The sequence below is a fragment of the Artemia franciscana genome, chromosome 11 (genome assembly GCF_032884065.1).
Source record: "Artemia franciscana chromosome 11, ASM3288406v1, whole genome shotgun sequence".
Classification (NCBI taxonomy): Eukaryota; Metazoa; Arthropoda; class Branchiopoda; order Anostraca; family Artemiidae; genus Artemia; species Artemia franciscana.
The window spans coordinates 22,856,622-22,877,828 of record NC_088873.1 but is presented as its reverse complement, the minus strand read 5'-3'; the positions used below and the strand labels follow the sequence as shown (position 1 = coordinate 22,877,828).

The 21,207-nt window shown below is 34.8% G+C and overlaps 1 protein-coding gene across 2 annotated transcripts in view; it reads right to left on the bottom strand.

The window, feature by feature from the left end:
- Window positions 1-21,207, bottom strand: part of LOC136032971 (regulator of telomere elongation helicase 1 homolog) — a 102,605-nt gene that overhangs the window by 26,830 nt on the left and 54,568 nt on the right. For both annotated transcript variants that reach the window (XM_065713472.1, XM_065713473.1), the window contains 4 exons: window positions 20,051-20,213; window positions 17,887-18,006; window positions 10,047-10,187; window positions 4,555-4,794 (listed from right to left, as the gene is read on the bottom strand). In XM_065713472.1, the coding sequence (XP_065569544.1) occupies window positions 4,555-4,794; window positions 10,047-10,187; window positions 17,887-18,006; window positions 20,051-20,213 (664 nt within the window). The remainder of the gene's footprint in view (window positions 1-4,554; window positions 4,795-10,046; window positions 10,188-17,886; window positions 18,007-20,050; window positions 20,214-21,207) is intronic.

Sequence of the window (21,207 nt, the reverse complement as noted above, 5' to 3'; positions counted from 1 at the left end):
GAAGCCCTAAATGGAATTTCAAGGATTTTTATCTCTGCGGATTTTTTTTGATTTTTTCTCTTCTTTTATGAGTCGCTAACTCCTTTTAAAAAAAAAGTAAGAAGGCCAATGTAGTACTAACAAAAATTTTGAATAAGATAAAACTCGGTAGGTTTTTAAATAGAACATTGTTATATATCTAATGGACATAAAGATTATTATCAATCGCCAAAAGATGGTACCTCTTATTCTTAGGTCTTATCCTTGTATGGTATACCAGACAAAAACATTAAAGTGATTATTGCTATGTACGAGAATAACACTGCTACAGTTAAGGTGGGAAATGAGGTCAGCAGCTGGTTTCTTATTAAATCAGGAGTCAACGATGGCTGTGTTCTACCCCATTTATGTGGATTATTTTGATGGACTGTGTCTTAAGGAGCACAGGAAAAGCAATGGGTGACCACAGAATCAATGGGGGGGGGGAACTCTCCTGGACTTAGATTACGCTGATTATTTAAGCATTCTAGATGAAATTATGAGCAAAATGAATGAAATTTTAGAGTTTTTGCGAGTTCAGGGTGCTAGAATAGGTTTAAAAATTAATGTAAAGATGACTAAGTCATTAAGGTTAGGAATAAGTGAAGATGAAAAGGTAACGTTGCGTGGCGAAAACATTGATTAGGTGGACAGTTTCACCTGCCTGGGTAGAATTAAGTAAAGATGGTGGGAGCTGTGAAGATGTTAAAAGTAGAATAGCAAAGGCTCATGGCGTTTTTTCATAGCTAAAAAAATGTTTGAAATAATAGAAAGATAAGTTTGCAAATCAAGATTAGAATTTTGGAAGCTACAGTGATGACAGTGGTCAAATATGATTCTGAAGCATGGGTGTTCCGAAAAGCGGATGAGGACTTACCAGATGTTTTCCAAAGAAATCGACCACGGATCGTTCGGGGTATCCGGCTGAGTGGCCGTATTTCAAACAGTAGGCTGTACGAAAAGTGTGGCTCAATCCCGCGTTCTAGGGCTATAATGAAACAAAGGTTGAGGTGGCTAGGGCACGTTCTGGGGATAAAGGATGACGGATTGCCGAAGATTATCCTTTTCGACCAACCGTCTAATGGGCTAAACAGAAAGCAGGTCGTCCACGGTTGGGTTGGGAGGATGTCATAAAGAAAGATTTAAAGAAATTGGGAACTTCATCGGAGAATATAACGACGAAGGCTTTGAATAGATTGGGATGGAGGAGGAGCGTGCGGAGCAGTGTTGGCCTCAGGTGGCTTGGTGCTGTGGTGAATTGTTAGTAGTAGTAACAGTAGTAATAAAGATGGTACACAAAAGAGCAGGGACCGCCAATGTCACATAAGAGTTTTTCAGAGATTACATAGGGTTCTTCAATATTTCCAAAATTCTTATTTTAGTTATGCAAGCTACCCGAACAAACATGTATCAAGAGAATCATTTGTTGTAAATTACGACAGATTCGATCTGGAAAAGATAGAATAATTTAGATAAGCAAATTTGCAATGCAAAAAATATTCAAATTTAGACTATTGAAATACGCAGCTAAATTGGACTATCATTACTGATTGGTTTGGAAAAGTTTTCTTTGACACTACTTTGGTGTGTATGAACTGACTTTGATGAACATATAGTCACTAAAACTAATTAGTATTTGTTTCGATAAACTTCAGGGATATGCAGTTTAGGGTCCTGTGGATTCCAAACTATTACTCTGAATAGAAGCTCAGGAGGACTTCATGAGCTTGAGCCCCCACCCTAGAACGAATAAACATTAAATAGATTTTTGTGGTTCAAAGTCTTACAGTATTAATATTATACTTTCCCTTAATCAACCACTCTCCTCCAAACCATGGCATTCTATCTATCCCAGTGGTTTATACAACTTTTCCACCTACTCTCAATATGATCTTTCATTGCATGGATAAAAAACACAATAGCAACAACACAAATAATAGTAACTTCAGCAAACACTGCAATAATCAATATTGATTTCCAACACCTCACAGAAAAGTTTCGCTCGATTTTAATTCTTCACAAAAATGATCTTTGGCAGACCCTTGAGCAGACTAACGGCAGCGTAGAATAAGTATAAAAAAGTTTCTATTAAAACGCTAAGTAAAGAGAACCTTCTTTAATTTTTTTTTCCAGTAGAGAAGCTCCCAGACATGGAGCCACAAAATATTGAGATTTTTTTTTAAATCAATGGTTTGTTTCATTTCGTTTTTTGTGCCACTGCTTTATTTAAATTGAACCCAATTTCTCTCTTAATTTTTCGTTCAGTCACTTAACACACTTTGCCGCTAAGTCAGGGTTGAGGGGTGATATCCCCTTAACATGTAGAATAATTTCTGTTTGAATAAGTTTTAATATCACCCTTTAACTTTATGGGAAAATTTATTTATAATTTATTTTGATCTTATCAAGAATAAGATCAAATACATATTTTAATGTCAGTTCAATCGAAAAGCTTCAATTGCATTGTAAGTTGCTGTCATCTTAAATTCCCTTGCTATAATACATCAATAAGCAGAGCTGTAAATGAAATATAAATTAATTTTCCAACTGATGTTGACTTAAATCTGTAATTATTTTAATTTAAAGACAGTCTGGACTTTGACTTAAGCGAAGGAGCAAAAACCAGCTTTGACATCTTCACATTTTTATAATTTCGTATCATTTTCAAATAATTTACTTGCTATAACTCTTTTGCCTACTCCTCCCCTTTCCCCCAAAATAAATTGCATGAGTACTTGCCAATATTCATCACAGCATAAAGAGGTATGGAAGATAGAATTTTAAAAACATTAGAATCAGATATCAGAAATATCAGCTTATATATTCTGGTACAAAGAATATCCGAAGAGAAAATATCAACAAATTAAAATGCCAGAGAACCCAGATATTCCGATCATTACCAAGCACATAATTAATTTGACTCATTTATGACTGAAATATTTGTGTTTTAGCTTAAAAAAAAAGAATTTCAAGTAAAAATGGGCAAACCAGCAGGCTCCATCTTTTACCGGCCAACTGTCGCGCTATTAAAAATGACGTGAAAACCTCATGCTTGACAGAGATCAGAAAGCTCGTTCATCAAAACTCCAACTGAAGGATGAATTACATCATATCAAAGATGTTCTCATTTGAAATTGTTACCCTCTTCAACAAATTCAAGAGCAATATCATTAAGGTTTAATGACAATAAGGGCTAACTGAAGATGGTAAAAATGATAGCTATTCTGCCGATTACCCTTCGCATACCATCCTTTTGGGTATATTGGGTCATGTTTACCAACGTGACAAACAAAAGTTAAATAGTCCATATAGATTGCCGTAAATAACTATAGTTTTAACACACATAGTAGTGAAGTGAAAATGGGTAAAAATTGGGACCGAATGATCTATGAGTTAAAACAGATCTCCTTTGTAATGCACATCTCAACAATAAATTTCACTTGGACAAGCTCAGGAAGGGCAGCAAGTTTTCAAAATATCAGTTCCTTGGTTTTATTGTCATTTCTTAATGTCTTTATGCCGGTAAGTTTTCGTTTTCCTAGTCACTGAACATTTCATAAATGTGAAAAAAAGCGAGGACAATGTAGCAAAGGGCCCCGTCTATAACAATGGCACCATTTGATGGAAATCACGGGGAAATATATTTTTAAAATTTAGGGGGAGACAATTTTGCTGTTTATTCTGTAAAACTACCAAAAAGCCATTTCTTAAAGCAAATACCAAAAAAAAGTGCTTTTCAAAATCTAAGAGGGAGCCCCCTACCCCTCCATTGATGCCACTGAATGTACAGTCTAATAATGAATGAATGAACGACTGTATTTAAAGCCATTTTTCAGGCCGTACATATACATATACAACAACAAACAAACTAAATCATGTAACACTCGACTTCCGAATAATAAGACCTTTCCAGACCAAATTTCCCACTGCTCCTATATTTGCTTTCGACGTCGACTTCAAAATTCAAAGAAGTGGCTCACAATAATGTATTCCAAAAATTTTTAATTTCTTGACAGTGAGGAGGAAATGAGGAAACACATCAAAAGTAATCCACAGAAGCACCAAATAAGCACACTTAGCATGAATTAGCCTTATTGCATAAATTTAGGATAAAAGAACTTAATATATTAGAAGTCATCATAAGATTTTTCTTTTAACGAAAGCTTAGGCAAATCACACCTGATTGGGATATGCATCTATTTCAAAGAGATTCATTCTACTAGTTCAATATCATTCCCAGATTTTGCCATGCACCGCACCTTGGTAAAACACAAAGTGACTGGTTTTTAAGTGTCAAAACCTGATATAACCTTGACAATACCTGGCAGAACCCTAGCAAAACCAAACCAGTCACCAGGTATTTTATGAAGTGACTGGTTTTGTCATTTTACTTCGGTATACAGGGCTACCACAGGTTTGGCGGCACGAAAATAGGGACTTAGGGACTTTTTGGAACCGAAAAAGGGACTTTTAGGGACCTACGGTCGTTACTACCAAACCTATAATTTAGAATATATATATCATAAGTAAACTTACCGCGTCTGCAGCATGCTTGAAAAACATTCTCATATCAGCAATGAGTTTCCCTGGGTTGTCATACCTTTTGACAAGCTTTCTTACCCAACTTGATAAGGAATTCACAATATTTGGATCACCGAATCGCTGATCAAAAAATAATATAGCCCCATAATCTTCCTTGTGTCGAATAACACGTCCAATGGCTTGGTTTACAGCTCGAATGGCTTCTAGTCTGTACCAGTCTTGACCAGTAAGGCCCTTAAAAGTGTCTTCATTAGCTACATTTTCTCTTCAGGGACTCTAACCGTAACTTTATTCAACTATCCCACATATTCAACTATATTTTCAACTTTATTCAACATATTTTATCAACATATTCAACTTTATTCAACTATCAACTATCCACATAGCGCGTTATCATATTCTCAGGTAAAAGAAAGAAGGAAAAAATAAAATGGTACTTGGTTAAAGAAGGCTAATGAATTTCGCAAAAAAAAACATGGAATGAAGATCATTTCATTTAGTGCTGGAGGAGGAACGCGAGGTAAGAAATTCACTAATCACTATTATATCGTTGCAAGCACTATTTGAGTTATTGCAATACAAAGTTATTATAAAGCGACTATGAGAAGGAAAAATGCAACATGTTGAAAAAGCCCTGCTTGCATCTTGTTATTTAAAAAAAAAAAATCAGCATTGCAAGAGATATAAATGAAACTGGATCTACGTTGCATCGGCAACGTGAGGTGTTGTGGCAACCTTTTTTCAGCTTCACCGAGTAAAGTATTGCGAGAGCAACACTTTGGTTTTGTTTCCTCGCTTCGAGGAAGTTGTTAATCTGTAAGGATCTTAAAATAAATACTAGGTACACCAACTCACAAAAGCTGCAAACCCCTCATTGAAACTAGCAAAAGTTGCAAAACTCTCATCGCTGAAGATGATTGTAGCCTAACAGCCGATTCTTACTACATGCAGTAAGGTAGGCGGTAAGACATGTACCCCTACATGTCTTATCGCTGAAACCAAATTGGTCTTACCATCAAATACCCCGGAAACAAATACTAGGTACACCAATTAGCAAAAATTGCAAATCCTTCATTGCAGAAGATGATTATGAGTTCGACTGTTGCATAAAACTCCCCTATATGTCTCATAATTGATGTAGGACTATTGTTGGTTTCAGTGTGTACCTTACTACTGAAGTTGTCCCCTTTCAAAGTGGTATATCTTATGAAGGAATTTTTCTACGGGAAAATGGATGACATATAATTTGATCAGCTCATCAAGAGCTATCGATTGCTAGCGAAAAAAAAAATCTATTTGTCTTAGTTCAAAAGTTAACTTTTGCCGTAGGCCAAGTTTCTAACGTCATTACTTAGAAAGGAGCAAAGGATAAACTCTAATTTCTTTAGCAATGAGAGAACTTTTAAAGTTTAAGAGGTGCATCTAATACCATTTCTCTGTCGCAATCCCACGTGCGAAAAACCGAACAATAAACTCAGCTGAAATCACGAACAGGAATGGTTAGAAACAATAGATGGCAGCACTTTCGGTCCCCACTGTTTCATTTCTGTAATTTTTTCTATTTATCACTCAAAGAAGATATATTGGCTGTGGGGCCGAGTAACTGCCGCATATATTTAACACTTATAGATTTTAGTCCATCTTCAATTTGAAACTGGTGCCTGCCTGCTTGCCTCCTAGAACGGAGCTTTCCACTCGTAAGCAGAAACACGATTTGATGAAACAAAAGCTTGTCTGCATAACTTCAGATAGTTCTCTCTCACATAGGCTATAAAACTCATATTTACTTCACACACAATAGACTCTAGCTCAAGAATAAACAAAAATAAGTGGATATCCAATGATAAGTGAAAACTTAAAAACAATATATAAGTGAATAATAGCTTAACAGGGAGCATATAAAACACAACTAGATCAATAAACAAGAGCTAAGAGCTCATGTGGTACTTGTGACGAGGCCAGAAGAGCCAAGAGCCCATATGTTATGGGCTCTAACAAAATCTATTGATTCTACGAATCAATAGATTGATTTAAAAGGAAAATCAGAGGCTTAATGCCGGTTGGGATTTTTAAATAAGAGATCTGAGTCACGATGTCCTTCTAAATATCAAAATTCATTAAGATCCGATCACCACTCGTAAGTTATAAATATCTCATTTTTTCTAATTTTTCCTCTCCCTTTAGCCCCCAGATGGTCATATCTAGGAAAACGACTTTATCAAGTCAATTTGTGCAGCTCCCTGACACGCCTACCAATTTTTATCGTCCTAGCGCGTCCAGAAGCACCAAACTCGCTGAAGCCCTGAACCCTTCCCCCAACTGCCCCAAAGAGAGCGAATACAGTATGGTTATGCCAATCACGAATCTACTACATTTGCTTATTCTATCCACCAAGCTTCATCCCGATTCCTCCACTCTAAGTGTTTTCCAAGCTTTCCGATTTCCCCCTCCACCTCCCCCCAATGTCAACAGATCCGGTCGGGATTTAAAATAAGAGCTCTGAGACATGATTTCCTTCTAAATATCAAATTTCATTAAGATCCGGTCATCTGTTCTTAAGCTAAAAATAGCTCAATTTTTCTAATTTTCCAAATTAACCCACCCCCCAGCTCCTCCAAAGAGAATAGATCCGTTCCAATTATGTCAGTCACGTATCTAGAACTTGTACTTATTCTTTCCATCAAGTTTCATCCGATCTTTCCACTCTAAGCGTTTTCCAAGATTTCTGTTTCCCTCCTCCAACCCCTTATGTCCCCAGACCCAATTCGAGTCGAAAATGGAGCATCTAAGACATTAGATCCTTCTATATATCAAGTTTCATTAAGATCCGATCACCTATTCGTAAGATAAAAATACCCGTTTCCAATTTTCACGCTTTCCAAGAATTCCGGTTTCCACCTCCACCTCCCCCCAATGTCACAGGATCTGGTCGAAATTTGAAATAAGAGCTTTAAAGCACAAAATCCTTCTAAATATCAAATTTCATTAAGATCTGATCACCTGTTCGTAAGTTACAAATACCTCATTTTTCCGAATTACCCCTCCCTCCCCCAACTCCACCAAAGAGAGGGGATTCGGTCCGGTTATGTCAGTCACGTATTTTAGACTTGTTTTTATTCTTCCCATCCAGTTTCATCCTGATCTCTCCGCTTTATGTATTTTCTAAGATTTCTGCCCCCCCCCCCCCCCCCCCAATGACGCTGGATCCGGTTGAGATTTAAAATACGAGATCTGATTTACGAGGTCCTTCTAAATATGAAGTTTCATGAAAATCCGATCACTCCTTCATAAGTTAAAAATACGTCATTTTTTCTAATTTTTCAGAATTAACGCCTCCCTCCATTCCCCCAAATAGAGCAGATCCGTTCCAATTATATCAACCACGTATCTAAGATTTCTGCTTATTTTTCCAAGCAAGTTTCATCCCGATCCATCCACTCTAAGCGTTTTCCATGATTTTAGGTTCCCCCCAAACTCCCCCCAATGTCACCAGATCCGGTCGGGATTTAAAATAAGAGCTTTGAAACAAAATATATCCTTCTAAATATCAAATTTCATTGAGATAGGATCACCCGTTCGTAAGTTAAAAATACCTCATTTTTTCTAATTTTTCAGAATTAACCCTCCCCCCCCCCAACTAGCCAAAAGAGATCGGATCCGTTCCGGTTATGTCAATCATGTATGTAGGACTTGTGCTTATTTTTCCCACCAGGTTTCATCCCAATCCCTCCACTCTAAGTGCTTTCCAAGATTTTAGGTTTCCCCCTACCAACCCCCCCCCCCGCCCAATGTCACCAGATCCGGCTGGGATTTAAATAAGAGCTCTGAGACACGATATCCTTCCAAACATCAAATTTCGCTAAGATCCTATCACCCATTCGTAAGTCAAAAATACTTCATTTTTTCTATTTTTTCCAAATTAAACGGCCCCCCACTCCCCCCCCCCCAGATGGTCAAATCTAGAAAACGACTACTTCTAATTTTATATGATCCCTGATACGCCGGCCAAATTTCATCGTCCTAGCTTACCTGGAAGTGCCTAAAGTAGCAAAACCGGGACCGACAGACAGACCGACAGAATTTGCGATTGCTATATGTCACTTGGTTAATACCAAGTGTCATAAAAACAAGCGGACTGGCCAATGAGAACGGAATAGACTTTTACCAAGACCCATGCTCAGAACTGAATTTCGATCATTGTAAATAAATATATATTTACGCAGCTAGAATTATTGCGTTAAAATTCCTTCCCTAACACTTCCAACTCTTCGAATACAGTAATGGAAAGTTGGTTCAAAGGAAAGTTGCTTTATTTCTCAAAAGCTAAAAAAATGGTTTTATTTTAAAACAGCTGCAGAATTGCTTCTTTACACACGATCGAAAAATTCGTTTAGTTCTTGCTGATGGTTGTATACGATTAAGGGAAAATTCACCTTTGATATCTGTTCAATTAATCTCCAGAATTAATCAAACATACACAAAGTAGTATTGTGAATAAAAAAAAAAAAATTAATAAATAAAAAATTAAAAAATCAAAAATCAAAAAATAATAAAAAACCCAATAAATAAAAAATTAATTAATATTCAGGACAGTAACAAATATAAACTAATAAACTTAAATATAAGATCATTTCTCAAAGTAATGTATTTCCTAATTCTGCAATTAATATGTAATAGAAAATTACAATAATAAATAAACAAAAACAAATTGTACAATAATAACAGGGTGGCGCATAAAACACTTCAATTTTAAAAATATAATATATTTTTTTTATAAAGAAGTGCAATTTACTGATTCTTAGTTCTGATTTCTGATTCTTTGATTTCTGTTTACTGATTTTATTGTTAATACAAAGTTCAACGATGGGAATTTTATTTTTATTTATGCACGAAAAATATTGTCCCTTAATGTGACGTAATCATATGACCTAACCAAATAATTTCACGTAACTATGGATTTGGTTGGGTAAATGCATCGCACATTTTTGGTATTTTGAGGTGTATGTCCTGAGAGATGTCGACCAGGTCAAGACCTATCACTAACAAAACCACGTTCTTGAAAACGCTTCACCAATTCAACAATTGTAGCCTACGTTTGGTAGCAGAGTGCCCAGGATTGAAATGGCGCACACAAGATCTCTGTAATCCAATTGAGCGTTCGTTTTTGAAAACAAAATATATTATCTTTACTCTTTCTTCAATTGTCAATTTATCCATATTTGAACTCCCACTAATTGTAATTTCGTATTCTCAGAAAGAAAAACCCAAATTAATTCATTGAAAAAGATGCTTTACTTTAAAATCATTAGGTGACTTTTGCGTCATGTTTTGTTCTTAACAAGCTAAAAAATTAATAATAATATTATAAACATTTAATATAATATAGGTGCCTAAGAGATACTTCTTGAGCCCCCAATCCGCAAAAAAGAATCGTTTGATAGCCCCTTGCCTCTAAAGTATTAGCTACGTTCAGCGATGTTTGTTACCTTTCCTTTTGCTGCTTTTCTATTTTCTTCTAGATATTCCTTCTTTAGGATCACCCTTGGATCGTTTAGAGGAGGATATGGCAAACCAGTTATCACGACAGTTCGACCGTTGGCATTAATGAAATCCAGTCCTTCAGAAACCTATAAAATAAAACAACTATTCTTGACCATAAAGGAGGAAACACAAAACATTTTATTTGTCTGCATTAAATGTTGTAATAATTGTCGTTTTATATAGCCTGTTGTTAAATACTCCAGCATAAACATCATTTGCTAACGGGAAGATAAATCACAGACCAAAGAATGGGTATATGTCAAAGAGAATCAAATTTAATTTTACAATTTTGAATCTATCTAAGTTGGTAAATACATTGTTTACAGTAAATTATAAACTTATAGAGCGAGGTTCCTATAGAAATCAGGGCACCGGCACCTGGGGCAGTGTTCTTATGAGTTTAAACATGAGGTAACAACTTGCTAATTTCGGGATCGAAGGGCATCAACAAACGAGAAAGCTGCTTGCTAATTCTGACGCCTCCTAAAAATAAATAAGATCTCCCTTTACGTATGATTAATTTTAAAAACTTTTTTTAATTTAAAAAAATAATTTAAAACAAAATAGTTTTTCAATGAAAAGTGAAGAGCTCCATTTAGCCAAAAATGAGCAGAAATAAAGTCAAATAATCTTCCAAGCTTAAAGCTACCACAAACCACTATCAATAAATAAATAAAATTCAGTACAAACAGAAATTACAATAAATAGCCGAGTCAAACCCAAAACGAGCAGAAATTAACATAAGTAGGGCTGATAATCCCCATGCCTTCTCCAAACCATAGCATAATTTGTGCTTAACTAGAAAAAACCCATAAATTGCCAGTTAAGTTGACATATACTGATATTTATTCCTTTAAGTTTTGATAACTTTTTATATATGAAAGTAAAAAAAGAGAAAAAATTAAATTCATTTAATTTCAGTAAAGCGCAAATTATGTTCTGGCCTTGAGAAGGCATGGGGGTTATCAGCCCAATACATGCCAATTTCTGCTCGTTTTGAGTTTGACTCGGCTATGTGTTAAAATTTCTGTTCGCACTGGATTTCATTTATTTATTGATGGTGGTTTGTGGTAGTTTATATAGGGCAATTGCATAATTGACGGGGGGAGGGGGGGGGGGTAACAAGACCAATATCCCTAAAGACATAGCTGCTGGACTGTTCTACTATGCTGAACAAAATGGTTGTCTTAAAATTTTGACTGCATGCGTTTGAAAAATGAATGGGCTTAAGAGAAAGGTTATTTGCCATCCAATCTCGTTTTACTCTTAAAAGGGTTCTCGAATCAGCTTCTTTACAAAGTTCAATGATATTTCTAGTAATTTCAGAGTGGTGCTGGTATGATATTCCTTATATGCTCGTTTTAAGACTTGCACTCATATAATTTTCTCATTAAATTAAAACTCCTCCGAAACATTCCCTGAAAGTTCCACTTTAATACTCTTATCATCATTAGTTACAGTAACTGTAGTGGTAGTATTAAGAGCATACACAGTGAATTCAGGCTCGTTCTGGTAGCATTAAGAGTATACACAGTGAATTCTGGCTCGTTCAAAATCCCCCAGAACTTGCCCTTAAAGTTCTTAATTAATAATATAAGTTGTTCTTCAGATACTGCTTTGTTACCTTTTTAAAATACCACATTCTCTTAGTTTTTTTTTTGGTTTATTTCAACATCTGCCAAAATACTCCTTAAGACCATCAGCTTAATTCCCTTAGCCTGTACAGTCGCAGTAGTTGTAGCAGCATAAGCATTGAACTTTTGGTTTCTTCAACATCCCCTTCAACACACACTGAAAGTTTTTGCCTTAATACCGTCAACCATTGCTGAAGCATTTGCTTCTACTTGACAACCTGTGTGGGCATAGTGTGTATCGAATTAGATCCCTACAGTTTCTATATATCCTAAATTTTGTGCCTTAATATTCTTAGTTTTAATAGCAGTAGTAGCAGTATTAGCAGTATAATTATTTGTAGTAGCCTAAGCTGTAGTGGCAGCAGTAGTAATAGAAGTAATAACAATAGTAACAGCAGTAGAAGCATGAACAGTAGCAGTAGCACTAGGATGCAAATATTTTCTTTTGGTTAGTTCAACATCCCTCACAACGAGACTTGTTATTTTTAACTTCACATACCAAATTGTTCCTAAGATATTGCTGTTACATCCTATCGACAACCTGCATACAGACACCATGTTGTAATTCAGCTCAAATTTCCCCCTCAAAATTCCTCGAAAATTTCACCTTCTTAGCCTTACACATAGCTGTAACAGTAGTCACAATAGTAGTATCCATATTACTACTAACATCGGCTAGTAACGAGAAATAGTATTTAATAGCAGTAATACTACTAGCATTAATTGTATTAACGTATTGCCTTGTTGCCAGTAAAACATTCCTCTCATCAAGTCCTGGAAGTTTCTACTTAATAAAATTAGCCATTACTATGACATTGCAGATATGTCCATTTGATAACCTGCATCTTCAAATACTTCTTGAAAATTTCACTTCAATGTTCTTAACCTTACAAGCAGTTGTATTAGAAGTAGTAGTAGTTGTAGTAGTAGTACTAGTAGTAGTAAATGTAGCAGTAACGGTAGTATTAGCAGCAGTGTGCACATATTGCCCTTTGGTGAGACGATCTTCTACTTAAGTATTCTCTGAAAGTTCCAACTTAATCCCCAAATTAATTCTTAGGATACGCTATTTTGAAAGTGTGCATGCACATAGCGTCTATTGATTTAGTTCAAATTTCCACTTAATATTGTAAATGGAGTAGTGTGGTAGTAGTAGTGTTGGTAATTGTAGTAGTATTGGTAGCATGTAAATATTGTCTTTTTGATGATATTCCTCATCATTTCCTGAATTTCCCAAATTAATATACTGAGGCATTCCTGTGTTAGACCCTTTTAACAACCCGTATACATATAACATGTTTTGATTTAGTTCAACCTCCTCCTCAACATTCTCTGAAAGGGCTAACCTGTAAGCCACTCGTCTTCTTGGAAAGTAAAGTGCAAACATGTATACCTTTCTTAATAACATATACAATGTGTAGCCAATGAACGAATTGCCCAAGTTACTGTCTTTGTCCTGAGGACTGTGGGGAGGTTGATATCCCCAATGACATTTAAGGATGCTGTTTATTTTCTCTATTTATTTTTTTTTTGTCTTATTCTGTCACTAGGACTACAAACCCTCCTTTGTTTTGTTGACGGGTCAGAAATAAATTGATTGATTGATTGATAATTACTGGACCTTTCAACAAGACTGAAACAAATACATCTCTTAAAACTTCGATCGGATATGTTTTGGGGAGTGATAGGCTAGGCAGGAGGCTGATTGCTCTCCATTCATTTTTTACTCTTAAAAAGGGCACTAAAACTTTCGATGTCCAATCAAATTACCTCCATCTGATCCAAAGTTTATACGACCATTCTGATTACCAATCCAATGAGCCCCCTCCAAAGTTTATACGGTCATCCTTTCTATACAAACATTATATGCCCAGAGGGCATACCTTAAAACCCTTGCCAAGAGGGCTGTGAAAGGGGGGGGGGTGTCATCTTCCAACACACAATTTCTAAACCTTTCAATTACGGTGAACAAAATGGCTATCTCAAAATTTTGATTGTATGTGTATGGGGAAAATGTGGGCATGGGAGGGGGTTAGTTGCCCCCAATCACTTCTGACTATGAAAAAGACACTAGTCTTTTAAATTTCCAATCAAATGAGCCCTTTTCGAAGTTTCTACAACAACTCCTTCGATACGAAGTTCCCTGACCTAAGACCAAAAAAATAAAAATAATAACAGCAATACATTGTGCCCACACCACTCTTTACTTAGGGCAGCGCTATTGCATTACCTATGATAGTACCTCCCTGTATATAATTTAGATAGGGCCCTGGTGCTTCTTAGCAAAAATAAGTATGTAACTCTTATGAACTGAGAATTTTGAGTCTGGGGAAGTGGCGAAGATAATATATCAATGAAGATATGTCCCCTATTTTCTTCTACAAGTTCTGTTTTCTTAGCATAAAGGTTTACCAAATGACGAACCTGTTCTTACCCCAATATATAGGGGCATTGTACTGTCATCTATAATGCTTTGCTGATTTTCCAAAGCACAAAAATTAGCAATTGAAATCCCGTTTCGATGCCCTTAAATTTCTTAACTAAATTACTAACTTAAAATTCTTAACTAAATTAGCGAGCTACTGGCTGACTTTACTTTAAATTCATAGAGGCCCCACCTGGGTACCTATAAACTGAATTTAGTTTTACAGATATAGAGATAAAAAATACAATATATATATATATATATATATATATATATATATATATATATATATATATATATATATATATATATATATATATATATATATATATATATATATATATATATATATATATATATATATATCATGAAAAGAGAAATCACCAATGCAACAGCACAAACACAAAAAAAAGAAAAAAAAAGAGAGACAGAAGGAGAAAAGGAAGACTGTTTTCCTAAATTAGTGATTAATATAGACCAGCACTTGAATGAGGCCTTAACCCTACTCATCCATACAATCACATAGGTCAAACAGCATAGCCACACACAATCAACCATAAAGAATAATCCATGGACAGGCAGTCATGTCGTCAATAAGCATAAGTCGTCATTTACCAAACAATAGAAAAAATAATATAGACAAATAATTCAGAGGCAACACCCAACATAAGGGCTCATCAGGAGAATACACTGGCCTATATAGGGTTTCGCCACTCTAAATTCTCTACCCAGCACAGTGTTGTGGCTACCACAGAATATCCATGGCATCCCCGCGTCAGGTATCACCCCCAAAATATATGCCTATGAAAGAAAAAAAAACAGCAAATGTAAAACAACCAAGTAAAACCAAAACAAGCTTATCCTGTTAATATATCCCTCCCTTTAGCACCAATAGGTAAACTAAATATTATAAAATTTACCAAATCACAAATATTAACACATTGCAAAAAACCTGAATGAACTAAACAATTATAGAATTCATCTTTACCATGTGGCTAATTTTTAAGAAAATCCGCTCAATTACAAACACAATTCAAAATAAATGGCGCTGCGACAACATTTCTCGAACCTCCGAAATTAGTTGAAAATTTCTTTAAGTATTTCTAGATAATTCTTTTGATATTTATTTAAAAGTTCGTTATAATGAAAACTAAATTTTTTAAATTGCCAAGTTAATTTATTTGCAGAAAAACCTCTTGATATCAATTTTTGGCTTAAGATTTTACATCTATTTTTAAAATCAATATAATTACTACAAACCCTTGCATAACGAAGTAACTGTGAGAAAAACGCTGAATATGTGATATTTGAGTGTATATTACTTTCAGGGAATGGGAAACTAATCACTTCAAAATCAAAATCATCCGTTTTATTATACATTTTAAAACTTAATTTATTATTATCACAAATATTAATATTTAAATCTATGAAATGATCTTCATGACCAGCGCCATGACTAGGCTCAAGAATAAGCCCTGGATATATATTTTTAGAAATATCAATGAAATCCTTACAATTATATATATATATATATATATATATATATATATATATATATATATATATATATATATATATATATATATATATATATGTATATATATATATGTAAAATTGAAAGTAAAAACGGAGCATCTAAAATTGGTGAAAATATAGAAAGACGATAAAGCTATGAGTTATATTAAAAGAGAGAAAAACAACTACAATTAAAAAAATAAATAAATAAATAAATAAAAATAAAATAGCACATATTGGTATCTAATCTCCTTAAATATTACTTCTCTTCTTCCATAAGACGAAATTCAGTTTGTTAGCCTATACAGTTAAAAGACCGAAAATAAATTTGGATAAAAATCAAGTTCTAAAACGACTTAAAATCAGTAGGAGTTCCAGGATTATAGGAAAAGAGCGGGTGGTAGGAGATTCAACATTTTAGGAATAAGGGAGGGACCTAGAATCTCATAACTATTTTCAAAATTTTGTGCTCATTTTTTATGTTCTTAGTCAGCCAACACATACAGCACATAATTTATGGTATTTTCTAATTTAAATTTTTCCACCAATCAAGCTTTTTTTTTATCCTGGATTTGGGATTTTTTACCTTCCCTCTTTGTAATTAGCAGATAATACAAACTCAATATCTGAAGGGACTTTTTGACATTCAGCAAAAACAATAGACATGGCTTTCCTAGTCTAATAATAAATCAATTTTCATCAATGGTTTCTTCCCTTAAAATTAATTTTATTCAAACGTATAGAAACTTGACTAGACAAACGAAACTTTCAACTTAAGCTATTTGTTTAGCTTTTAGCAAAGCGTTAATGACACAGCACACTTTTCGGGGGGTTTTCATGAGCAGAAGTAACACAATTGATTACTTTAAAGCTTTCTAGACACAAAAAATTATGATAGCTTATCTTATTTTACCGATAAACCAGAAATCTAATCAAAGCCTTAAAATTCAGCATTCTATATTTAATTTTCAGTATAATTTTTATTAGTTTTTAAGTTTCATTTCTTCATTCATAGCGATGTCTGGTCGCTTTAGGCCTGACATCCTATTTAAGGTAATTTCTTCCGTTTAAATTTTAATTCGCTCTTTGCTTAAAAAAAAAAATGTTTATTTAATCTAGTGTTTCAAAAATTACTGGGTTCAAACAGTCGTTTTTTGTCAGACTTTGTACGGCTTATGCATGACACGCGCCAGAGCAACAAAGATCAGCTCATATCAAATGAGTAAGTTCCGCCAGCTAAAAAACACACAGAACCATAGCTTTAAGCGGAAACACACCAAAAAGGAGACGTCTGATTCAGCTCCATATAGCCTTCGCTCTTTGAATAATATCTACATTCCGCCTACCCTTACTATTCGATCAGATTTCAATCCCCACATTGCTTGTCAACAGGTCTGGATGTCACTACCTTCTTTAGTACAGAAATGCCACTCGTTTGGGACTTCTAAAAGATTTCTTAAGGATCATTAAATAAAGAACCAAATAGACTAACATTCTTTTTTCCTCTGAGGAGTTGATGTCCCCTGTGTTCTGTTCATGGTGTGTGGTTGTCTTCTCTGAGCTTGACTCCCAGGCCTCAGGTATGTTCTCTATGTTTTTTTTTTCTCCTTCAAGTTGTTGCTTATATTGTATCCCCCCTATATATATATTGCTTATGCTGTAGTTGTTGCTTGTAATTTTTTCTTATCCCCCTTGTATCCCTGGCCATGGAACCTTTCGAGGGGAATTAAGTGTATTGTAATTCAATTTTGCATTGTATTGTCTTCTATTTAATAATAAACTTCTCTCTCTCTCTCTCTCTCTCTCTCTCTCTCTCTCTCTCTCTCTCTCTCTCTCTCTCTCTCTCTCTCTCTCTCTCTCTCTCTCTCTCTCTCTCTCTCTCTCTCTCTCTCTCTCTCTCTCTCTCTCTCTCCCTCTCTTTTAGGGGGCTTTTTTACATACTAGTAAATAATATCGCTTCTTCTGAACAAAATCACTTCCTCCAAAATTTATTTTTTATGACTAGTCGTAAGTAAACTTTGTAGATTTGAAAACATAATTTTCAATAAAACAGCTGAAATATTTCAACGCTGCCATATAACCGTTGTCTTCCAAAAATCTAAAAAAGAATAGGGGGAATAGCCAAAAAAAAACGATTTGCCTGAAAATCCTACAATATGACCCCAAGACAAAAAACTAAGCAAAGGAACGCTAATTAAAACTCATTCTTACCTTTCCCCGGCAGACTGCCATGAATATTGCACCCTGATGAACAGGATCATCAATTGCCTTATAATAGTCCTTCATAACCGTATTGAAGGTCTCTTTTGTTTGCGGCTCAACATATATTGGCTAAAACATAACAAGAAGAAATGTAAGCAGAGTTTTTAAAGCTAAGTATTGCCGAGATGTTATCTAAAAAATGTCCATATTGAAAATTAAAGTTATAAAAACCCACAAGAGTGTAAACAACCTATCAGCAGATTAAATAGATTTTGTTCAAGATAGAGTCTATTACTTAATTTTGATCAAAAAGGAGGAAAAAAGAAGCCTGTGTTTAAACTGCCGAATCGAAAAGGCATCAAATCAGACCTAAGTTTATTGGCACGAATAAAAAGGGTGCTATACACTTTGGCACATTTGAAGCAACCCATTGAAAATTATAAAAAAAAATTTGCAGCTGAAAAACAGACAAAATAGTGTGACCTGAAAGATTATAACATTATGGACCAATTTGCTCTGATTATACAATTTTACTATGGGGCCGCGATATCTATCAAGAAGACTATTCACGGATTGGATAGATAGATAGATAGTTTTTATTTGCAATAATTAAATAAATAAATATGACAAACCAGTGCATATGCCTGGTGGCATACTTGATTGGAACTTGTTTATTTATCTCGGAACAAAACTTCCCATGATATGCAGAAGAGAGATACTTTCGTTTTTATTTATTTATTTTATTTTTTCACCCACACGATACATAAAGTAAATATGGTGGAGTAAGAATAAATATAAAAAAAACACAATGAGAAAAACAAATACACACACAAAGTCAACAAAAAGTCTGAGTATAGATTTCTGTTCTTGAATAGCTTCAAGAGCTAGAGGGACCTGTAAAAAAATCAGAGGACAGTCCAAATCTAATGAAAATACGTCTGGGCTGCAGCACAGATAAAGATGACTAGCGGCTGGCAGACGAGGAGATATCCTGGGTAGCTCGGGTAGCAAGGGAGGGACTAAGATTTAAGCTTAAATGGGTTACTTCTTGCATATCTTCTTACTTTTTTTTAAGCGGTCTTAGAGTACAGAATCTAGGGGAAATATTTCAGCTTTAGCCATATTAATAATAATATGAAGTTATCAACTTGATTCATTAGAAAATACTGTAAAATTAAAGAAGATAAAAGGATAAAAATAGCGTCCAGAAAAACGACAAGCGAAAAATAAATATTGGCACTCTACGTGTCTTGGGTATGCATACGGCAACAAGTTGACAAACGCCTTTCGACACGCCCAAAGCTAATTGTTTAAGACAATTGTATGATAAATTTGCCATGAGTCGCAAGATCAAAGTATTCAAAATTTGGAAAATAGAACTTCTTCATTTGATTCCTCCTTAAATAAAACCTTGTGTATCTTCTTCTATTATATACAAATCATGTTTATTCATGTTAAAAGCCTATTAGCCTAAATCGTAACAACTTTTTAACGATTCAATTTAGAGTTCTACATGAAATAAATTTCAATTTTTAGTCGACCGATTCTTGTTAATCAGCCTTGGAAATGCCACAATATTCAGGATTAGCTCTCGACCTTGAAAGATTCCCCAATTAAATCTTCATTTAATCACCATTATATCAGACGTGTTAGTTAAAGCTTAAGTTATAAATCACGTGAATTGTTTGAAAGTAAGATCCATCGATTAATGAAAATCGACAAAGATTCATTAATGCCAGTCATTTCTAAGCAGCGAAAATAAAAAAATATGTTCATCAAAAATTTTTAATAAAGGGGGAAGTGCTCTTCAGACCAAATCCCCTCTAAAATTTTGATATTTATGGTCTTCAGACTACTTGCTAAAATTTTAATTTAAATTGCCGTTTTCCACAAAGCTAAAGTATTAGGAAAATTGGGAAGAACACTGGATCTAATATAAATCTAAAAGCACAGCCACCTTAAACGTTATGGTAGATTTTAGTTTTACACGAAGACAATTAAGTTTTATTGATATTAATCAATCAAATAAGAGCACTAAAAACTGAGAGCAGTATTTCTTACAAGTAACTGCTTCGATTTCAAACCTTATTCATTCCCAAGGTTTTTGGGTTAAAGTTCTCATTCCGAGTTTTCTTAGTTATGTGCCAGTACTGAAGTGCTTAAGTCTGTGTACCTTGATTCGCATAATTTCACCCCATTGTCCTTCATTTTGCCAGTGTTCAATGCATGACTTCATAACAGGATACGAGGGAAAGAAAACCAGCATTCCGTGGGGTGTAACTTTAGCAGCATAGAAGATAGCCTTTCCCAAAGAGGTCAAGTATTCAGGATTACTCCTAAAAGCAAAAAAAATTATTTTAGCAATGTTATACTAAAGTTTCAGGTACAAAATAGGGAAATTCACAGACTTCATTCCCCAAAAAAAGGCTTTCTTGTTCTGTGTATGCGATCCTTCCCTCCCCCACCTTCCGACAGGTGGACCCTCTTCAAAAAAAAAGTTTCGTGTATCCAACCTGAGAGTAAAATTATCCTATTCCGTAAGAAACCAAAATTTTGGAGATCGTCCGACATTTAGTAATTTTTTTTTCTGCTATTTCGAATGGTCTATGCGAGACCTCAGTAAGACCTCAGCTGAGTAACAGCATAGTAATCAGTTTCTCCATAATCATCATATCAGCACTTTCCTTGACAGCAACACTATCCCATGAGCGAAGTTACCCTTTCACACTTAACTCTTTCCACTATATTACCGACCTAAGAAAAAAGTGAGCTTATACAATTTTATTAACTGAACGATGGAGCGTTCACAAAGAAGCGTTTGAATATTTTCAAAATCTCCGATAGTATCTTTTCTAGAGGTAGTTTTCGAGAGTAGAGTCAAGCAGAGCAGTTATGCAGAGTAGTCTTCTGTCACCATTAATATGAATCATTGTGATGGACTTTGTCTTAAGGCAGCGTTTTCCAAAATGGAAGACGCAGACTAGTCTATGGGGAGGCGCGAACATTAGACAGGATTGCAAAACACTACCGAACGAAAAAAAGACTACGCAGTCACGCAAAATATCCTAAACCTTTCGAGACTGACGGGGTGTGCTGGCCCAGGCTGAACAAAAGCTAGATCACCATCTTAAGGTAAAATTAGCGAGATTTTATAGATGCCGCTAGTAGACGATCATGGCGATTAATTAGTTTCTCGAATATGCACTTTAAATTCAGAGTTTACCTTACAAGTTAAAGAAGGAACTGATGAAGCTAAAACCGCAGATTTAATCGGATATTTTCAATAAGTTGAACAGAATAATATAACAGAAGATAAATTATTTGGCAAAG